Source organism: Phyllostomus hastatus, unplaced genomic scaffold (assembly GCF_019186645.2).
Source record: "Phyllostomus hastatus isolate PE091 unplaced genomic scaffold, TTU_PhHast_1.1 phas_scaffold_200, whole genome shotgun sequence".
NCBI classification, from domain to species: domain Eukaryota; kingdom Metazoa; phylum Chordata; class Mammalia; order Chiroptera; family Phyllostomidae; genus Phyllostomus; species Phyllostomus hastatus.
In genome coordinates, this window is record NW_025334016.1 from 1,452,071 (window position 1) to 1,474,870 (window position 22,800).

At 35.6% G+C, this 22,800-nt stretch overlaps 1 protein-coding gene across 1 annotated transcript in view; it reads left to right on the plus strand.

The window, feature by feature from the left end:
• The window catches only part of CFAP47 (cilia and flagella associated protein 47), a 333,438-nt gene that overhangs the window by 166,273 nt on the left and 144,365 nt on the right, over positions 1-22,800 (plus strand). Inside the window, 5 exon segments of the mRNA XM_045860609.1 lie at positions 2,519-2,605; positions 9,997-10,052; positions 11,872-12,014; positions 21,524-21,638; positions 22,183-22,409. Coding sequence (XP_045716565.1) covers positions 2,519-2,605; positions 9,997-10,052; positions 11,872-12,014; positions 21,524-21,638; positions 22,183-22,409 — 628 coding nt within the window.

The following is a 22,800-nucleotide window of genomic DNA, read 5'->3' on the forward strand; positions in this document are numbered from 1 at the left end:
TGGTTTCAATTTTTTTGTTTGTAGAATGCAGCTATTACTTGCTGTGTAATGCCTTTTTTTACATGTAGTGAGATTTGGTTTGCTAGTATCTTGCATTTCTAGTCAAAGGATTTAATAGTGTAATTCCCTTTTCTTGTGATGTCTTTATTTGTGTTTGTGTGTGTGTGTGTATTACTAATATTAGTCTCAGAGAATGACTTGGGAAATGGTCCTTTCTATTTTTGAAGAGTTTATGAAGGATCGGTATTCTTTCTTTTTTTAAGATTTTATTTACTTATTTTTAGAGAGAGGAGAAAGCAAGGAGAATGAGAGAGAGAGAAACAGTGTGTGGTGTCTCTCTCTTGCCCCCCACTGGGGACCTGGCCTGCATGCCAGGCATGTGCCCTGACTAGGAATTGAACTGGCAACCCTTTGGTTCACAGGCTGGCATTCAATCCACTGAGCCACACCAGCCAAGGCAGGATTGGTATTCTTTTAACATTTATGAGAATTCACAATTGACATGATCTGGGCCTGATCTTTGCTTTGTGGGAAGTTTATTTCATTACTTAATTCCATGTCTTTACATGTGCATGTGGTAAGAATGCTTAATATGAGATTTACCCTCTTAACAAATGTTCAGGTGCACTATATCATGTTTTTAACTATAGGCACTCTGTTGCATAGCATACCTCTGATACTGGTGTATCTTGAATAAAATTTCCCATTTCATCCTCCTCCCTGCCCCAAGTAACTACCATTCTATTCTCTGCTTTATGAGTTTGACTATTTTAGATTCCCCATATAAATGGAATCATACAGTGTTTGTCCTTCTGGAACTGGCTTATTACTTCATTTAGTCCCCAAGGTTCATCCATGTTGTCACATACTGCAGGATTTTCTCTTTTTCTAAGAATGAATAATATTCCACTGTAATGTGCACATACAACACCATGTTTCCTTTTTCCATTCATCTGTTGATGGACATTTGGGTTGATTGAATTGTTTCAATATCTTGGCTATTGTGAATAATGCTGTAGTGAACATGAGAGTGAAAATATGTTACTGAGATCCTGATTTCAATTCCTTTGGATAAATACCTAGAAGTCAGATTGTTGGATCATATGATAGTTCTATTTTTAATTTTTCCATAATGGCTGTACCAATTTACATTCCTAGCAGCAGCATGCCAGTGTTCTCCTTTCTCCATATACTCACCAATATTTGTTATCTCTTATTCTTTTGATAATAGGCAATCCTAACAGGTATGAGGTGATATCTAATTACAGTTTTGATTTGCACTTCCCTGATGATTAAGGGTGTTGAACAAGACCTTTTTTATATTCCTGTTGCTAATCTGTGTGTCTTCTTTGGAGAAATATCTATTCAAGTTCTTTTACCATTTTTAATTGGATTATTTGTTTTGTTTTTATACTTATGGAAGTATAGGAGTTTTTGTGTATTTTATATGTTATCCCCTTAACAGATTATAGCTTATAAAAATATTTTGTCCAATTCTGTAGGTTGCCTCTTCACTCTTTTGTTTCCTTTATTGTAGAGAAGCTTTTTAATCTGATGTAGTCCTACTTGTCTCTTTTTGCTTTTGTTTCTTGTGGTTTTAATCTCATATCTAAGAAGGCATTCCTAAAACCAATGTCAAGAAGCTTTTCCCATATGTTTTCTTCTAGGAGAGTTATAGCTTCATAAAAGTACAGAATTCATAATTGCTTATTTTGTATAACTTCTCTTTATTGATATTCTTTATTTGGTGAGACATCCTTGTCTCTCATAGGTGAAGTTGAAGGTCTTTGACATGTTTTGGGGGTCTAGCAAGCTACTGCAACCCTGCATATGGACATATTGTTGCCCAGATCTTCTTTTAAGGTTTGGTAGGCTTGTATTTATTCCAACAGGTGTAGCAGCCTCAGATACAATTGCTACTGATCATTTTTAAGAAACATTCTTGGGATATGTATTTTCCTTTGAGTTAGGTCAAATAAAGACCACACTGAGTAAATTGAGTTTTTCCAGGGAGCTGCAAAACAGGTTTAAACATAAAAGTCCTATCTATGCTCTCAAGAGTGGGACTGTTTGAAGGAGTTCCAATCTCAGTCTGTTCCCTCATGTGCGTACACCCAAAAGAAACATTTCTGTTTTTTGTAAATAAGATTAGAAATTATTAAATGTATACAGCTCTCACAATGCATTAAGGCTAATGTGTGATTTCCTCTTTGTTTTTGGAATAGAATTTGGATAGTTGTTTATGTTCTAAATTTCCTTACTGTGGGAATTTAGTATTGCCTTTCAATATAAAAGAATATTACTTTTTTACATATTTCTGTTCCAGATTTTTCCATTCTTTCTAACATATGTGTTTTGAGTTGTAGAATGAGAACTCTTGGACTTTTTAAACTGTAATTTATTTTGATTCTAATTCTATTATATGAAAGATAGGAAAAAATTTAAAGGAGAATGTTTTATAGGCATCTGAATTTTGTTATAGTACAGTCCAAAATAATGCTTTTATTTATTTATTTAGTGTCATTGTGGTGGAATCCTCAACACTCATCTCCTTGACATCCAAATTAAATGCATCTAGACAATTCATTAGCCAAAGGAATCAGAGGTAAATATCTATACATTTTATGCTAATAATTATCTGAGGAAAAATTCTGAGAAATTCATGTAAACTTGTTATATAATTCCATAACAGTTTTCATTTATTTGAAATATTCAATTTATATTATATATAATTAATATTATTCTTATTCTTTTATGTGGTACAGGTTTATGTGCATGAAAATTGAATAAATATGTACCTGATTAAATACAGTGGATTCTCATTAATCATGGTAGTTATGATCTATAAAATTGCTGCAAACATTCAATTGGTGAATACTGACCCATAATTCCTAGGAGAAATATGTAAACACAAGATTATAATTATATTGCAGAAAAGCCCCACACCTCATCCTGATAGATTCTACTTTCTTTACACAAAGAAAATGAGGTTCAGAAGTGTTAAATTACTTGCCTGAGGCTGTGCCACTAACAGGTGCCATAGAAGGGTGTCAAACCCTGTCCACTTGGCCCCAGAGCTGGAGCTCCTTACACTTCCGTACTGCCCCCATGGTCTCCATGCTCTGGTCATGTGCGTATGAGAACTAAAACAAAAAGGCCTGGTGTTACCTTGTTTGACCCCAGCTTGGATCTTGTGTGACCAGTGACTGGAACTTTTTGCCACTCTGCACATGTCTGTAGACAACTGTTAAAGTACCATGAGTATTGATTTGGGGGTTACAAATCAGTTTTAGCAAGGAGGTGAACTTGCAATTAATGGAATTCACAGATAATGAGGATTGACTGTATTTAAGCTTATTCTACCTACCTATTGTTTTATGAGGTCTCTACTTAGTTTAGAAAGAAACCTTGACTTCTGAATAAACAAGTAGAATTTTTTAAAGTTAGATTGCTTTATATTTCTCATATGTTAACTACAAGTGAACCTTCAACAACCAGATTTGAACTGTGTGAGTCCACTTATACACAGATTTTTAAAAATAAGTACTGTAAATGTATTTTATCTTCTTTATGATATTTTTAATTATATTTTCCTTTAGTTTACTTTATTGTAAGAATAGAGTATATAATCTATATGTATAACACGCACAAAATATGTGTCAATCAATTGTTTATGTTAATGGTAAGGCTTCTGGTCAATAGGCTATTAGTAAGTAAGTTTGGGGGGAGTCAAAAGTTATATGTGCATTTTCAACTGCATGGGGCAGGTGGGGAGTTTGGCATTCCCAACTACTCTACCATGTTGTTCAAGGGTCAACTGTATAGAATAGATATTTAAAGTGAAGTAGAATAAAAACAGCATTACCAAGATTAATGAAAGTCAGGTGGAAAGAAAATAGTACAGATGTCTGTTAATAAAATGCATGTTCCTTTGTCTCTGTAATGCTTGAGAACATCATTATCTTTCTTTTAGATACATAAACATCCCAGGAAGCAAGGATTTGGCTATGTTGATACCATAAGAATTCCCAAAGTTGTCAGAAATTATTAAAGTGATTGTACAGATCTTGTTTAGATTGAAATGGAGATTATTTTTCAGAAGTGACTTGTATTTAAGCTAACAATTTAAATTATAAGAATTGAATTTATTGCCCTGGCTGGTGTGGCTCAGTGGATTGAGTGCCGGCCGGCGAACCAAAGGTTCAATTCCCAGTCGGGGCACATGCCTGGGTTGCAGCCCAGGTCCCCAGTGGGGGCTACATGAAGGGCAGCCACACATTGATGTTTCTCTCCCTCTCTGTCTCCCTCCCTTCCCCTCTGTCTAAAAATAAATAAATAAAATCTTTAAAAAAAGAATTGAATTTATTATATATATTTCATTTCTTTATTGGTTTTTCTCTGAGAAAATTGTGAAAGGAAATTTCATTTTTGCCTTACTGTATTTGTTCTATTGAATGCTGTGTTCATGCCTAACTAAGGCATTCAGAATCTTCCTTTTACATTTTGCTGTTGTGAACAATAAAATATGTATTAATATATTAAGCTATAAGATAACATTTATAGATATAAGAATAGAGCATTGTGGGCATTTTATGTTAATTTCTTTGGAGTATGAAATACTAGTACTGCTAAAAAATACTTCAGTAAACATTTCTCCTAAATTTTAATCCTTTCAGTCCCTTGTTTCTTAATTAAGAAGCTGCTTTGTGGTCATAGATTTTACCTGAGTTTTCTGGAAATAATTCCTTCGTATTAATTGGAAGTGATTTACAGTATTACATATTAAACTACAGTCAGATCTCAAAGCGTTGCTATAGGTATCTGTGTGCACAAGTAACTCAAAGTTGGATCAGTTCAATGAACAGCAAAATTGAGTCTACTTTTACAATTTGGAAAGCAGTATAGAAATTCTGTATCCCAGATTTTAACATGATTTTTCTTCATATAATACTCTGAAATGGTTTTGATTGCACCCAAAATTCTAAAATTATTGAAGCCATCCACTGTCAAGCTGCAGGTAAATACATTTTCCTTTTATTGTTTTTCTCAAATCAAAAACAAACTAGGATGTATGAGTATGAAAGCATTTATAATTTAATTTTGGAAGGAAAGGAAATTTTGCAAATATTCAAAATAATTGCCAATTTAGGATGAGTACAGCTTAAGAAGTGTGCTTGCCATGGCCTCAAGCATTATTAATCATTTTTTCTCATACAGTCTCTTCCATTTGTATTTATAATACTGTACTTTCTTAGTTCTTCTCTCAAACCTTTCCATGAGAAAAGAAATAAAGATACAGAGATGCTGAGTGTGCATCAGGAAGGACATGATGCAACATAGAATACTCAGGCTTCTGCAGATTAATTCTCAAAGAATAACTCAGAGCCATTAGATTAAATGATTGAGGACTCACTCCTGTGCACCTCTGGGAATACTGTCACCCCCATCAAAGGCAAGGTTAGAAGTTACAAAGGCAAAGGCCACACAGTTTCTCCAGGAGAAAGGCTGGCCCTCGGGTTGTTTCAGGACTGGCATGGGCTGAATGGTGAGTCCCAAGTCTATATGCTGAGTTGAGATAGAATAGTCTCAAGTTCACACAAAAAAAGGCTATGTTTTTTTCCCTTGTTAATTCTGAAGAGATTTGTTAGGAACAGTTAATGTGGCTCCTTTTTCTGGGGTCCTGACTGCTCGCTGTATACAACCTCCAGGCTCCAGTATATGGAGAAGGGAAGTCTTTATGCACTTCCTCAAGGATCAGCTAAAATATGCAGAACTCCAACAATCAAATCTATTTTGTAGGCAGCAGAAAAGAGGAAGCAGAAGGCTAAGAGTGTGCCCTTTCTCTCTAGGGAAGGTTCCCAGAAACACCACACGGGTACTTGTGCTTGTAGCCCATTGGTCAAATCTTAATCAAGTGAATGAACCTAGCTAGAAGGAAGAGGGGGAAACCACCCCTCTCCACATACACATCAAAATAAAATGAGGGTTTTGTCAATGAGGGGGAAAGGACCAATGGTTATTGGGGTAGGCAAGCAATAATTTCCACCATGAGGAGACGCAGAAGAGACTCATTTTGTCTCCAGATAGCACAGAGTTATCTAACATTTTATCAATCTGGTGTCATTGGCATAATGATGTCTTTTGATCTTTCAGTGTCTTAATAAAATAACACTTAGTAATATTATACATCCTGTTTTTCTTAAAGCTCTCCCTAATGTTTGTCTTGCATAGATTTCCTGACACAAATAAAACTTAACAACATGCATTTTAAATTATGACCAGAATGAAAGTGTGCTGTAGTACCTCTGTGGTTAAATTCCATTTGTAATAGTCCATATAATAAGCATTACATTGTCTCAATAAAACTCTGGTCTGCTTTCTAGGTTTAATCAGGAAGGTAGCATAATAGAACAAGAACAAGTTTTTTTAAAAATCTCTTTAAACTAGCTGTATTTTTAGAGCTTTTTACAGATATCCCTATTTTTCTCTTTTTAGATACATGTTAATGTTATACTTCCCCAGTGATATTGAAGTTAATGTGTGGCCAAAGGCATGAATGTATGCCTTTTCCAAGTGGTATCATTAAGACCCAGTGAGCAATTATTCTTGTTCCTTTTCCCTGCCACAATTATTAGAGAAGCACATATACAAATGGAGCCTCCTTCATCAAGGATCTCTGAGTGTATCCTCTCCACCTAGGGTGGGCATATAGTATGAGCAAGAAGTGATCTATTGTACTGATCCACTGAGATGAGTTTCTTACTGCAGCATGACCTAGCTTATACTAACTAATACTCCTCCTCAGAGTCACTTCAGTCATTATCTCCCCAAATAATAAATTTTGTCATCAAATAAGCGATAAAGTTCTGACATTGTCTTTTAGGTGGCATAAAACAGCCTATAAAAAATTGAAAATTGCTCTATAAACTGCTCTTCTTAAGTAACAGACACATATAAAATAATACATTTGAAACCACATGGATGATTTTACTATGGAAACATGGTCCATGAGCATAAGCAAAGTAGTTAAAATGTTTTTATTCTAATTATATGCAAAGGATTATCAGAAAGAATCAGGAGAGGGGACTGATTTTAGCCATACCTTAAAATTGAATGACGGATCAGCAGTGCTCAGATATGAGCACTTTGTAAATAATTTCCAACAGTAATATGACTTGCTATTTTTCCAACAATATTGAATTATTTATCATTCAATAAATTCTTGCCAAGTGGCATCACAAGCACTATTCTTAGTACTGGAGAAATATAGGGATAAATAAGTCACACACAGATGTGGTCCTCAAAGAGCCAACCATCAAATAGAGAAGAAAAAAAATCTATACAAATGCAGGCGATTATTTGGGGAATACATTCAGTAGTATATGATATTTTATGTTCAGTATTTTATGTTCGGAGCTAATTGGCAAGGAATATCACCATCTAGATATTACAGGGATATTCATGGAAGAGAAGACATTTAAAGAGGATAATGAGATAAGAAGCACTTTTTTTCCTTGCATACACTGTACTGATGTCCCACTCTATCACATAGAATTTTAAATTCACAGATCCACTCTGTTTTTGTACCCCAGATTAGTGCTCCTTGCCTCAGAGACTTCTTAATTGCTTAGGGGCCAAAGAGGTACCAAAAGTAGCAAACATCCCATTTTTCCCGCACTCCAGAAGGCCATCAGGCCTTTTTCTTATTTAAAGAACTCCTGGACACATGGAGGATAGAGTGAATCTGAAAATCAGTCCTCTTATATTTTTTCCCATGATGCATAAAAACTTGACATGGACCAGGTAATTTGCTATTTGGTTAAAACACAGCCTAGAATGCTGGCCCAGGAATAGCTTCAGGAAGGCTTATAATAAAGATCTTTGTTCCTTACTGGGAAGAGCTTGAATAGGAAGTCATTCTTGGGGCTGATTTATTCATGCCATGAATAGAACCAGTTCAACATCATTTTGATCATTTTACTTGGAAAGAGCTGCATGTCACTACTGCAGAGGAGATTAGCAGAACATATTCCACTGTTTCAGCCACAGTATGTTGTATAATTTTAACTTCTTTCACTGCTATTTCTTCCTTAAGACCAAGGGTTTCAACATGCTCTTTCTGCCATGGCTTCAACAATAATCAGTGAGCATCTAGGAAAATGATAGCATGGACGAAGGTTCAGGGACTAATAAAAAGTAAATGTGTTGTTTTCTGGTGTGTCTTTGGAACATGCACGATACTGGTCTTGTATGCAAGTTGAATTTATCACAGAAAATCGAAACTCAAGAACACTGATTAGGTAAATTAGAAATTTCCTGAGCCAGATTATTTTATTAAATTATTTTTTGATGTCTCTCAGTGAACCATGATAATTGTTAGCTTTTTGAGGAAGTCGATACAATTCATAGGTCTGCATATTTTTTCTGTTAGTCTTTCCTATAAATAATACAGGTCACTCAATTTTTTTTTGGTTTGAAGTCTCCTTTGAGGATGAGGCATCTCTGATTTATTTAAAAGGCACTTTCATTAGCTGTTCTCTAACAAAATAGACAAAGGGAAGAAAAAGGAGATGAAGCCCAAATTGCTCTGCTTTTCTATTCACTATGGAAAAAAAAATGACTGAAAGCCTATAGATTGCAAGTATTGAACAAAGTGAGGTTTGGAGATCATCTGAGGATTTTAATCAGGCATTCTACCCAGAGCTCCATCATCAATGAGGTGCTAGTGGAGCTCTGCATTGAGAAATAAGCATTTGTTTTGTTGTTTTCTCCACTCTCTGTATAGTCTCTATTATAAATGCTGGCATATTCAACTATGATAGTCTTAAAGTATCTATCAGATACTCAAATTACACAAAATATTAAATGTTCTTACTTTAAAAAAATATATTACTCCCTGACCAGCGTGACTCAGTGGGTTTGGCATCATCCTGCAAAGCGAAAGGATCCTGGTTCCATTCCCTGTCAGGGCACATGCCTCAGCTGTGGTCCCTGGCTGGGGCACGTGAGAGAGGCGACCATTCCATGTTTCTCCCTCTCTCTCTCTTTCTACCTCCCTTTCCCTCTCTCTAAAAGTAAGTAAATGAAATATTTTACATTTAATCTGCTACTAAAATGCCTGTGAAGTAGAAGTAAAGCAAAGAATAATTATAAGATGTGGTAAATTCCCTTATTAAGAATGTGGTATAAAGAAAAGACAGCATTTGGAGAAATGGCCTGGATATTTGTAGAACTTTACTTGGAAATAGTCAATATATTTTTACAGTATTAACTTTAGGCAAAAGCAGATGACAAGTTGAGAAAACATGGGTCTTTTTTTTTGTATTCTCAGAAAAAATCAGGCAAGCAATATCTGAGAGTCCAAATACTTATTGATAGCTTGCTGAGCAAAGTAATCATGAATACTAAGAGAAGAGCAATTTGGGAGAAATTGATGGGTTCTGGAAGAATGGAGCCTTTCAAGGGAGAAGGTTGCTTCAGGCTGTGATCTGCTAATTAATTTTCAAAAATGCAAGCAGGGATTACCCAGCTGCCCATGTATTCTCCTACCTTTATTGAGAAAGAAGGAAATGAGGAAGGAATAAGCTGAAAGAAGAAAAATTTTCAAGACATCCAGTTCTAGAACTTTTGTAGAGAGTACCTACGTAGCTCTCAGTTGAGATTAGCAACTTTTAAGTCTCAGAATTTGGGTTTTTGTTATTATCATTGCATTTGAAAGTAATAAGTAATTGTTTTTACCAGGTTTTTAAAAATAGTGGTGGGAATATGGATGGCCATTATTTTCCTTTTTGTATTTTCCTTAATTTAAAATTTCTAGAACAATATAAACATAAAAAGGAGACATGAAAGAAATGTGTGGTTTTGCATATCATACTGTAGATTGCCGTGGTTTTAGGGGTCTGTAAGATTAAATTAAAATAAATAATTGTTTTTGAGTTTTATCTATGTTGTTGATGTTGTTTTTCTCTTCCCTTGTGCTCGTGATGCTGGGAGTAGCTATGAAGATGATACTTCAGAAGACTATTATCGAGCCCCCAAAATCTTAAAAACCTGTGAGTACCCCAAAGATTGGGTTGGCCAAAAAGTCTGTTTAGTTTTTTCCATAAAAGGAAAGATACACTTTTCATTTTCACCAATAATTGCATTAATTTGGATATTTTGTGTATGTCAGCTATGTCCCATGTTGTAGAATGTTGATTGTTGTCAATTAATGTCTCAATTTGATTGCTGTCAACTTCAACCTGTCTACCTGACTGTGGAGCATTGTACAGTGAGAAATCTCCAGCACAAAACTTCACAAACCACTTTTGACACATTCATTCAGTCACAGCATCATCTCCATATACTGCACAATTTTTTTTGCATTTCAGTTGTGTTTTACCTGTCTTGAAATAATAAAGTATAATATGCCAAAAATGTTGAATATTTTGTTCCATCTTCAATATTAAAATGGCTACACAAAATTCACCAATTTTGATGTTGTTTTCAAATGCACATTGACATGACATGTGTCACAATACAATCTGACAAAATTGTTTCAGATGAAGTCAAAGACAACTAAGCACTACTAGAGCCATCTTACGGTCGGGGGGAACAAACAGGCTTTTTGGCCAACCCCATAAAAACCATTTTCGTGTATTATTTTTCTGTATAGAGCATACTGTGTGGTGAAACTATAGACAGAATGGCAAACCTTGGGGATTGAAAGCAGAATGGGAGGCCGTAGTGTTGGTGCTCAGCCTTTTTATGACCCTTTGGAGAAATCTGTCCTGTCTTTCCTTCCCCTCTGGATCTTAGTTTCCTTTCCTGTACAATAAATGTATTTAGATAAATGTTATTTAGGTTTCTTTTGGCTTATTCTGAACTACTGAAAGCTATTTAGGGGACAAGCGTCATCATCATGTTTAAAATTAAAGGAACACATATTACATTGCTTTGTGAAATAGATAATAGATTTAGAAAATGTGGATAGAATCATGGCCAGGAAAACGGATATAGGAATGTCTGGTTCTCTATCACTACAGATACATCACCCCAAATATAGTGGCATTAAATGATAAAAATGTAATGTGATTAGTATCTCTCACACTTGTGAGAATGGCCTCAGCTAGGTGAACTTGGAGTTGCAGCCAGATCATGCCTGGGGCTTGAGTCATTCCAAAAGCTGCTTCACTCACATGTCTGATGATTAATGCCTTTCATCTGGGATCAGGTGGAGCTATTGGCCTGGACATCTACATGTGGCCTCTCCACGTGGCCTAGACTCTTCCCAGGATAACAACTTGATTCTAAAAGCAAGCAAACCAAGAAAGAGAGATCATTAAGAAGTTGTGTTACCTTTTCTGACCTGTGTCAGTAGTCACACCACTTGGCTTTTGCTACTTTCTTGCATACTGTTCATTAGGATCAAATCACTAAGACTGACCTACAGTTTCACCACATTCAAGGCAGTGTTGAACAATTTGTGGACATTTTGAAAACTAACTGTTCAATTTGCCCATTACTGCCTGTAATGCAAACCATTACATAGTCCCCCAAAATTTTAAAGACTCTTTGATGACTGCTTCTCTGTTTATAGGTGTATATCAAGTTAATTTTAAAGACTAATGAAGTTCCCCTTTCAAGAAATTATTTATTAAGACATCTTTAATAGTGCATCACAATTATACTTTTTTTTGTTATACCAAGCTTGAGCTAGGATCACCAGCACTGTTATTAACAAATGTATGTATTATCTTCTGAATCTGAGTGCTAATGCTTTGAACATTTTGTTTTTTATCCCAAAACTTTAACATGAATTGAAACAGCTACTTTATTGGAACAGCACTTATACAAAGATATGTAAACAAACTCTGCTTTTTGATTTCACAGCAATTAGGTCCAGTTTTGTCAGAGAGTTCTTCTGCTCCCCAACTATCCACCTAAGAGTGAAAGAGCCTTCCAGATTGGTGCTCTCCTTTGTTCCCTTTGACATGCAGAAACGCTACTGTGTCATCATTCTCAGCAATAGGGAGGTGAGAACAAAACTGTGCTGTGTGCTTTCATCTTGGCCTGGCCCTTTAAGAGAATGACTACTACAGGTATTTGTTGGCAGTTGAAGACTTTAGAAATGAAGATAGCAATTTCAGCCCTCTGGTAGCTAAACAAAGAGTTTATTGTCAGGAATAAGCAGCATTACACTAGTTGTGGGTACATTTTATAATGACTGCATAAGGAAGTTCCTCGGAAGCAAAGTGGAGGCATACTTCACCTTGTTGTGGCCCTATCTGTATTAATCTATGGTTACATAACAAATTACCAAACACTGAGAGGCTTAAAATTACACACACATTATGTCACATGCTTTCTACTTTTATTTATTTATTTTTAGAGAGAAGGGAAGGGAGGGAGAAAGAAAAGGAGAAAAACATTGATGTGTAAGAGAAACATCGACTGGTTGCCTCTTGTATGTGCCCCAACCCAGGACTGAACCCACAACCCAGGCATGTGCCCTGACTTGGAATCAAACCGGTGACCTTTTGGTTTGTGGGATGATGCCCAGCCAACTAAGCAATACAGGTCAAGACATTATGTTACATTTTTAATGGGTCAGATGTCCAGACATGACTGAGATGGGCCCTTTGCTTCAGGCCTATCTAGTTTTCAGTACGGGCCAGTGCTGGGTTCTCCAAGAGATTCATTTGAGAAAGGAGCTGCTCCCAACTTCTCCCAAGTTGTTGGCAGAATTAATTTCCTAGTGGATTAGGGATCCATGTGTCTTGTTTCTTTTAAGGCAATGAAGGAGAGAGACCAAGAGACAAAAAGGAGGAAATGAAGAGTGGAGATAGGTAGAGAGAGAGAGAGAGAGAGAGAGAGAGAGAGAGAGAGACACTGAGGAGGGACAGATTGTCTATAGAGGAAAAGTTTGTGGCATTATCCCTTTCCAGAAAGACACTGTAATATGTTAACCTGAGGAAGGAATTTATAGCACCCAGGATATAGCCCTAAATGCATTAATTATGTGTCAATTATGCAATGTTTTGAATGTATGTAAAATGAAATAGTAATTGGAAAGTGATATAGGATCATTTACATGTGAAATACAATATAGCCTGTGAAATATGTAAAATGTAGTCTAATTTTATAGTTAAAATTCTCATTTAGAAAAAAATTCTTTTATAGTAATGCTAAATATTGTTTTTTAATTTCCTTTAAAGGAGCTCAAGATCTAACTAAATTCTTCTATATAAAAATTTGTGAAAAATAGTCGTTTGGTCAAATGTTTCACAATCCCTTTTTATATCAATTTATAATATACCATTAGAAAAATGCTAGGGTTAATTCTCAATAATCTATAAGGAAGTTGATTTTATCCCTTAAATAAACTATTGAAATATTAATATTTGGTTCCATAAATTTTATCTAAATTAATCGAAATAGAATTACACTTGGCATCTCCATTTACTGAAACACGACTTTTGATTATATGTAATTTGTCCTTGTTAGAAAAAATATTAAGAAAAATAATCATAAAGTTGTATGGCTATCAATTGAGAAATAATGCCCTTAATGTAAAGAATTGCACTGAATTATAATTACTTATGTGGAGAAAACACATCTATTAATTTACACATTCAATTTTATTGCTAATTATATTGAAAAATGCAATTACACGCTTAAATAGATAATCAAATATCCAAGTCCACCTAGTTAGCTCCTGTTCTTATTAAATGTGTGATAACTGCTTTGCTATTTATTAAGAACCACCTGTTAAAAACTGTGAAGTAATTAGGCCTCAGTTTGATAGCTTTCCATGTGTAAAACAGAAACATTTCTACTAACACTGCTGTCAAGGAAAAGCCATTTGTTTCACTTTGGCTGGTTTATTTAAACTTTCAAATAAAAGAAAATGAAATGAGTTATGTAACAGCTGTTTGAAAGTAGAAGTGGTTTTATAAGATTTCCCACCAGTGTCCCTCAAATTTCTTGCCTTAGGGGAAAATCTAAAAATTCATGCTATCGAATGCCCAAAATCCAAAGAAATGGGTGCTGTGTGTGGATGGGGCAGATTAAATCATGAGAAATTGTCCCTGAGAAATTGTGTCTGCTGCAAGGAGTTAGTAGGCCCCCATACAAGGCACACATACACTGGAAAGCACAAAGAAATGTCTTGACGCATGTGGACATCTGCTCTGTGTAGTCCTAGGTTCCCAAATAGGAAACCACGTGGTATTATAGCTGGGATCTTCTGTGTGAGAGAGTCAGTGGCATCGAACAGGGATCCTTGACATGGGGCCTGGGATAAGAGTGAGTTCCACTTGTAGCCACTTGCTGTGTCCTAAGCAACCCTGACCCACCAATCATGAGTCTTTGTATTCACCCAAACCAGACTCCTCTCTCCCCTGGTAGATTTATCTTCCTGTCCTTTGTTGTCCTTTTGTATCTACAAAAATTGGTCAGAACAAATTGAAACCAATGTCCAGGTACTGCTGACTTGAGAAAGTAGAATGGGAGTCAGCATCTCTGAGCAACTTATGAAAATTGGTCCAGTCCCACACCAGGGCCCCACGCCCCAAAGAGAGACCAGTTATTAATACATTGTATGGCACTCTGGCCGTTTCCTTTATGTTTATGTAGGCAAGTTGAACCACTCATCTGACTTTTTGCACTATCACTCATTTCATTCTCCCTGAGTCTATTATGTATTTTGTTAAATATTCTACAATTAATTTGCAACTTTCTCCAATCATAATTAATGTACATACTTTAATAATTATAATTCCTGCTTATTTTATGGAATGCAAAGATAAAAACATTGCATTATATTATGCTACAATCTTTATGTAATTTCACACTTACGCAAACTAACTTCAGTTTTATGAAAGTTCTTTCTTTTTTTTTTTTTAAGATTTTATCTATTTATTTTCAGAGAGGGAAGGGGGTGGGGAGAGAGAGAGAGAGAGAGAGAGGGAGAGAGAGAGAGAGCGAGAAACATCAATGTGCGGTTGCTGGGGGTTCTGGCCTGCAACCCAGGAATGTACCCTGGCTGGGAATCGAACCTGGGACACTTTGGTTCCCAGCCCGCGCTCAATCCACTGAGCTATGCCAGCCAGGGCTATGAAAGTTATTTCTATAGCTCGGGGGAACTGAGTATTATTTGAGAGTGGTTTATATTATTTTTCAAGCTTTTTTTAACAGTAAAACATATTTCATTTGCTCTCGACAGGAAGCCTTTGCAAGACCTAATCTCTCCTTGTATATACATAGTGTCCTAATTAGCCGAAAATGTCCACTTCTGTAACATAGCCAGATGGCTTGTGACCATTTCTCAAATAGAGGGAATAGTGCATTTCTATATGATAGAAGAGCAGAGACAATTGGCTAATACAGGAATATGGTCAAGAAGGATGAGTCAAAATTTGCCAGTAGCCCTGGCTAGTATGGCTCAGTGGATTGAGTGTCAGGCTGTGAACCAAAGGGTCTCTGGTTCAATTCCCAGTCAGGGCACATGCCTAGGTTGCGGTCCAGGCCCCCAGTAGGGGGCATGTGAGAGGTAACCACACATTAATGTTTCTCTCCCTCTCTTTCTCCCTCCCTTTCCCTCTCTCTAGAAATAAATAAATAAAATCTTAAAAAATATTATTAAAAAAATGTGTCAGTAAAACAGAGTTTGGGCTGGGGAGAAGTGTGCTCAGAAAAGTTGAAAAAGAATGTAAGGCAAAACAGCTAGGCATGAAATTTGTGGACATTTGAATTGCCATTTCTGAGAATTGTTTGTTAGACATGAGAGAAAATTGGTTGGATGTATAAGTCAGATTGATAAAGAAGGAGGAGATCAGTGAATTTAAAATTGAGTAACTTATCATTTTTAAAAGTAAGAAAGTATTGAGCACAAGTATGGTCTGATTTCATCTTTGATTTAGAAAGCACCTCTGGAGTCAAAGGGATCTTAAAATACAGATCAATTTTTAAAAAAAATTTAAATATGTTCATTGATTTTAGAGAGAGAGGAGTAATGGAGGAGAGAGAGGGAGTGAGAGAGAGAGGGAAACATTGATGTGAGAAAGAAACATTGATTGGTTGCCTCCCATACGTGCCTCTGTTGGGGAATGAACCCACAACCTAGGTATATGCCCTGGTTGGGAATTGAACCTCCAACCTTTTGTGTATAGGATGACACTCCAACCAACTGAGCCACATCATCCCAAGGCATACATATCAATCTTAATGACAATTTGAGTGATGTTCATAGTTGAAAGGAAGCACATTTTCATTTTCTTGCTGAGAAAATTGGTGGCAAAAATTTTAATAGAAACTGTTTTTGAAAAATATGGTAATAAAAGAGAAGAGAGATTGTTAATTTTCATCACCACAATGATTTCTAGAGTCTAGCCCAGCTTCCTATTATTGAATGAAGTATTTTTCCATAACATATTTTATATTTTAATTAAAAAATCAATTCAGCTGGGGCTGGTGTGGCCCAGTGGACTGAGCTCTGGCCTGCGAACCAAAGAGTTGTTGGTTCGATTCCCAGTCAGGGCACATGCCTGGGTTGCTAGCCAGGTCCTCAGTAGGGGGTACAAGAGGCAACTACACATTGATGCTTCTCTCCCTCTCCTTCTCCCTCCCTTTACCCCTCTCTAAAAATAAACAAATAAAAAATTAAAAATTCAGTTCATATTTTATGCCATTTAAATATATGTTGCCTTCTTAATATGTCTGCAGAATAATCTGTCAGGCATGCAATTAAGATTTTGTTAAAATTGTGTTATGAAAGTTAAACTTTTAAGTGCAGGCATATAAATCTTTTTATACTTCTTATCCTTACTGAGCCTCCTAGCTCAATCATTCAATGATAAATAGTATTTTAAAAGAACAGTGATTATTCTTACTGGTCAGTTTCATATTATAATTATGGCAGAGTCAAATAGTAATATACCATGATTAATGATCCCTCTCTAGTGTACAGAATTTAACATTTTAGAATTTTAGCTTAGCTCTCATGTGCCAGTTAAGCTATCAAAGTTATATAATTTTGTTCAGCCAATTCAAATATAAATTACAAAACCTAGTAAGATCTAGGTCCAAGATAAAAATGTAAGTAGAATTTAAGACCTATGTAAAAATGGGGATTTTCTGTCTAGAAATGCTTAATTTTTTTTTTAAAGATTGAGGTTATTTGTATCTGGAGGGCATCCATGACCTATGTAAAGTTACCCAGCTAATTAGTGGCAGAGCTGGAATTCAAACTTTCCTTCCAATTCAGTTTGTGTGTTCCTCCTTTCTGGGTCATTAGCAGCTGGTCTTCTAATGTTGCACGTAACTGTGTTATCTGAGGACTTCATCTAACTAGATACAAAAGAAGAACAAAATACATTTTGTGAGGGTTTATATAATTGGTCATGGGTTGTGGTATCTTCCTGGAAAATATAATAATATAAATCCAACTAAACATGCCAACTGGTAAATATCAATTAAGAGCAGAAAGGAAAGGTAGTTGGTGACTATTAGAATAGCTGTTAGATGTCAGATAATTTTTTTTCTCTTGCCACAGCCTTCAGACTTGGAAAATAAGGGGCTTTTCAACTTTAAAAGAGTTCTTTGTTGCATTAGTATTTCTTCTTTATTCTGATTTTATTTCACAAAATGTAGAGGGAACTAATTAAAAAATACTACAGATTATATTCCTGAATAATTTTCTGACACAGGCAAAACATGCAACATTTTTAATTGTTTTTTTTTCAAAGATTTTATTTATTTATTTTTAGACAGAGAGGGAGGGAGAGAGGGAGGGAGAAAGAGAAGGAGAGAAACAGTAATGTGTGGTTGCCTCTTGAGTGCCCCTACTGGGGACCTGGCCAATAAACCAGGCATGTGCCCTAGACTGGAAATTGAACTGGTGACCTTTTGGTTCACAGGTCGTATTCAATCCACTGAGCTACACCAGCTAGAGCATAAGATTTTTTTTTAAATAAAAAGAATATATTGAAAGTAAACAAGTTAAACAAAATAAGTTTTGACAAATGCTAATATATTGTCTGTGTAATATGTGGATTTAAGTGGAATTGAATGGACTCTTAGTTACTGATATTTCCATTGGCTAGTCAAAGGCTAGGAAGCCGTTTATAATTTATATTTAAGAAAAATATTCTGGCAAATAGCAGTTTGTTCCTTTTGTATCAACTCCAATGGGTTGGTATTCATTTTCATGGCATAGACAAGCTATAGATCAGGTTTCATTCAGGTGCAAATTTACAAAAACATGCAATTACGATAACTATAACTCCCTGAGTCTTATTTCTTATATTATATTTTGTGTAAAACAACTGATTTTTAAATAAAAATAAGGGTGAGAAAAAGGGAAAAATATAAGTAAATATTAATATATTGTTTTCTCAGTCTCTGTTGAATTTATGCACATGTACTCTTCTTGAATGATGATTGGAAACTGTACATCAATATTAACCACTCAGGTCAAATACACATGAAATCACAACACAATTCAGATTGCTAGCCTGGGTTCATGTTTAGAAAATACATAGCTATTTAGGAAAAATTATGATGTGAAAATTATATACAATATACTAATTATTACCAGGAGTGCACAGATTTAAATGCTGAACAATCTAAAACATTCAGAATTTTCCAAATTTCATCAGCATGAACTGAAAGTAATTATGGGTCATAATTAATAAAATTCTATGGAACATTATCATGTAAAAGCAGATGAGATTAATTTTATTTTAAATAAATCTCAGTTGGAGGGATAATGAACTATAAATAAATTGACCTTACAATCAGAAATTATTATTTTTTGTTTCCAGATTAATTTTCAATTTTTGTCATTTCATTTATCTAAGACAGTCACAATATTTTAGAATACGTATTTTTACTATGTGACAAATTTATACTATTTACATATATTGCTTACTCAAAGTTATCTTTGGAGTAGTCTCTCAAGCATATGGTTAATATTGTTTTAAGACTGTGGTATAGTTCAAACTAGTTACAACTCCAGCTTTAAATCTAGGTTTGTTTTCTTTTGCTTTCTCAGTGGTTAGTTGCATGCCTCTCACAAGTGCATACTGGTTGGTACTAGATTCTCCATTGTGTGGTTTAAACATAAATTTGCCTGTCCTTATTTTCATTGATTCTCCAGTCAGAACTGTATTTTCCCAATATCCTCAGGTGATTCATATGCACTTGAATGTTTGGGGAGCCTGCTCTCCAAAAATAGTCCCACTCCATTTAAGCAGATCCCTTACATGCCTGGTCAGTGCCAAGCAAAGACTTAGGTTCCTAATATGTGTCACCTCATGTAGCCCTCAATACATGTCTAGTTTGTGTCATTCTACTTCTCGAGGCATAAGCATTTTTTAAAGACTATTTATTATGGAAATATAAAATACACACAGTTGTAGAAATAAAGTAACAGTAAGTCCCCGAGGTACCCTTTGCTCAGCTTCAACAGTGTGTGGCCAAGTATGTTTCATGATTATAATGAAGCAAATCTCAGTCATCACATCATCTTACCCACAGATAATTCAGTAATTGTCTTAACAACAACAAAAATTTGACAAAACCATGATACCATTACTGCTAAAAATATTGTCATTTTTCCTTAATAAAATCAACTATCCAAGCATTGTTCATATTTCCCTGACTGTCTCATGATCATTTGTATTTTTTACATCATTGTACTTTGAATTTCTTTATTTGAATTGTACGGGAGGAGAAATAATTTTTCTTGTACCTTTCTGAGTTCTTGGCTGAGAACTCCCACCCATGTTAAAAAATTAACAGGTGAAAAACAACAGAAGTTTATTAACATGTATACCTCATGTATACATGGGAGATACCCAGGAAAACTGAGTAACTCCCCAAGGTAGCTTAGAATTGAAGCTTAAATACCATCTTATTAAAGAAAGTAGCGAGGGGATGTCGGCCTCTTAGCAAAGTAAATGATTTTTAGGAAAGATTATAGAATAATATATGGGAGATATGATAGTCTGTGACCAAGTTTGTCTGGATAGTACTGACTTCTAGTCTCTTCTCCTGTGAAAAGAGTCAGTCTTCTTTGGTTGATGAAACTCCCAGGGAAGGGATTTATGACTATTGCATTCCTGTTGGAGGACCTGTCTCTAAGGCAGATAAAGAGGAATTCAGAAAAAGTCTTTCCCTGAATTTTCCTTTTTTCACATGCCTACAGCTCAAAAGCACCAACATACCAGAGTGGCATATTTGCGGTGGCCCGAACTCCTATAATCACATTTTGAGGTGACATGTTCTGCTACCCTTCAGAATCAAGATCTAAATAATATTCATCCATTGTGATTGTGTGATATATCTCTTAAGGCTTTCTCTCTCCCCTTTCTTTTCATTTAATCTCTAGGTCCCTAAAATGAAGGAATATTGTCCATCCCATTTTACTAATTGCTCCAGAACTCAGAGCATTAGTAAACTTGCCTCAGGCTTAGTAGCTGATAAGTGGCAGTGCCAGGTTTAGAAGTAGGCTTGTCCACCTCTTTTCATCTTTCTCTGTATCACGCTGCTGCCTTTGCATTGACCCCACTTTTGTTTTCACTCTCTCCATGTAGACTTTTGTACTTTTTACCTAATTACTTATTTATCTAAAGGATCTTAAGACTATCACTGCCTGTTTTGAAATCCTGTACTTTATTTTTTTTAATTACATTTTTGGGGGTGACATAGGTTAATAACAATATATAAATTTCACATGTATAATTCAATAATACACCATCTGTATATTCCATTGTGTGCTCACCACCCAGTCTAGTCTCCTTCCATTACCTCGTATTTGATTCCATTTATCCTTTTGCCAACCACTGTCTTCTCTGGTAACCCCAATTCTGTTGCCTGTGTCTATGACTTTGTTATGTCTGTTTGTTGCTTTCTGTTTTCTATCTCACATGTGAGTGAAATCACATGGTTCTTTTCATCTGACTGACTTCTCTTTGCATGATACTCTCAGGATCCACCCATGTTGTCACAAATGGCAGTATTTCATCCTCTCTTGCAGCTGAGTAGTATTCTATTCTATACTACTCAGTTTTCTTTCTGTAGCACATTTTCTTTATCCAGTCATCCATCAAATGACACTTAGAAAACCTGTACTTTAAAATATAGACTCTTGGGGACTGAAGATACCCTGCAAAAATGATGTTGCCTCTCCCCGACAATAAATTACACATTGAAGGAAAAACATTCTTGCTTGTTTGACCATTTATTTGTTTTAAGATAGCAGTCTACAATGGATATTTGTACTTATAAAGATCAGCCGTTGTCAGTGTCATCCTGAGATGTTCTTAAGTCACCTCTGTGTTCTGCTGCATACAGAGTTTCTCTTGTACTAGGTGGCCTATATTTCAGCCTTACCCTTTTCCATGCATTGAGGGCATATATGGCTTAAAAATACACAGTGCAATGATGTTTTTATAACATGCAGATTTTTTCTTGCAGCTGATAGATTTATCCTAATTTCTGAGCTTTTTGAATTTAATATTATTGTGTGGTTGTGTTTTAGATTGGAGAATTAATATACGCTGTGGAAGGAAGAGTTACAGTCCCATTGCCTTCCCGCCTACCTATAAGGACTGCCTCACTTTTACAGAGTAATAAGTACAAATACCCTCCAGAAGGTAGAGTATGTGTATGTTTTATGTAATTTATTATGTTGAAGGATGGGACTGCTTTTCATACAGTTACCTAAGCATCCTCATAGCAAGTTTTTTCATTAATAATTACATTGTAACTTTATGATACCAGTCATATAATAGTCTAGTTTAAAGTGTAAGATTGTTAGTGAAAGAAAATGACAGTTCATGCCAGTCCTTGACTGATGTCTTTCTTTACATTTATTTCTAGCCCCACCCTACCACCTTCTAATCACTTTTAGGAGCACAGTGGTTACTGAATTTTTGATCAAGTTGATGACATTTCTATGAAAGAACCTTTAACTGGATCTCTTTTTACAGAGTACCAAGAAGATATCTTTAATTCCTGAAGACATATCCCTGAATTACTGAATTAGTAGTACTAGGAATGTGTCACCAGTTTACTTTTACTGTGTTTAAGGAAGGCCACGGCTGCAGTTTTATATTTCAGACCCCCAAATCCTTTCTGAATGATAATGTCAAAGGTATACATGGTCATTGAAGTCACAAATGTTTTTGCTTCCCCTAGATTTTAATGGGGAAGATTCAGTTCTGTATTTGAAATGCAAACCCAGAGAAACAATGGATGTGGAGCTCATATTACCACTGACTAATGAGGCCAAGGAAAAGGCATTGGCCTTCGCTGCACAGAGGCAGATGTCTGACGTAGAGTACCAGCGAAGGCTGCTCACCGGCACTCTGGAGAGCAGTAGCATCCGTGTGGCCATCGCCCTCCTGGGGCTGACCAGGGTTGAGGTGAGAGTGGACAGATGATAGACTTCAGTTATTCTCTCTTTAAAAATTACAGAGCTGTTACTTAATCAGAGCATTTACACATAGAGAGAAAAAAAACCAGGATGTATGCTGGTTTTCCCCAAAAAGACAGATCAGTAGCTTTTTTTCTTTCTTACCTCATTAAAAAATCAATTTGACAGAAAGCATTCAACTAAGATTTGCACTACTACTACTTTTAGCAGTAATAACTAAATTAGTAGTATCTATGCATACTACTAATTTTAGGCATTGCACTATAGTCGCTTAATTCATAGTTGTCTTTGCTTCTGGCTGCACATTAGAATGCTAATCTAGAAAACTTAAAATAATATGAATGCCCAGGCATCATTCCAGAATAATTAAATACAGATCT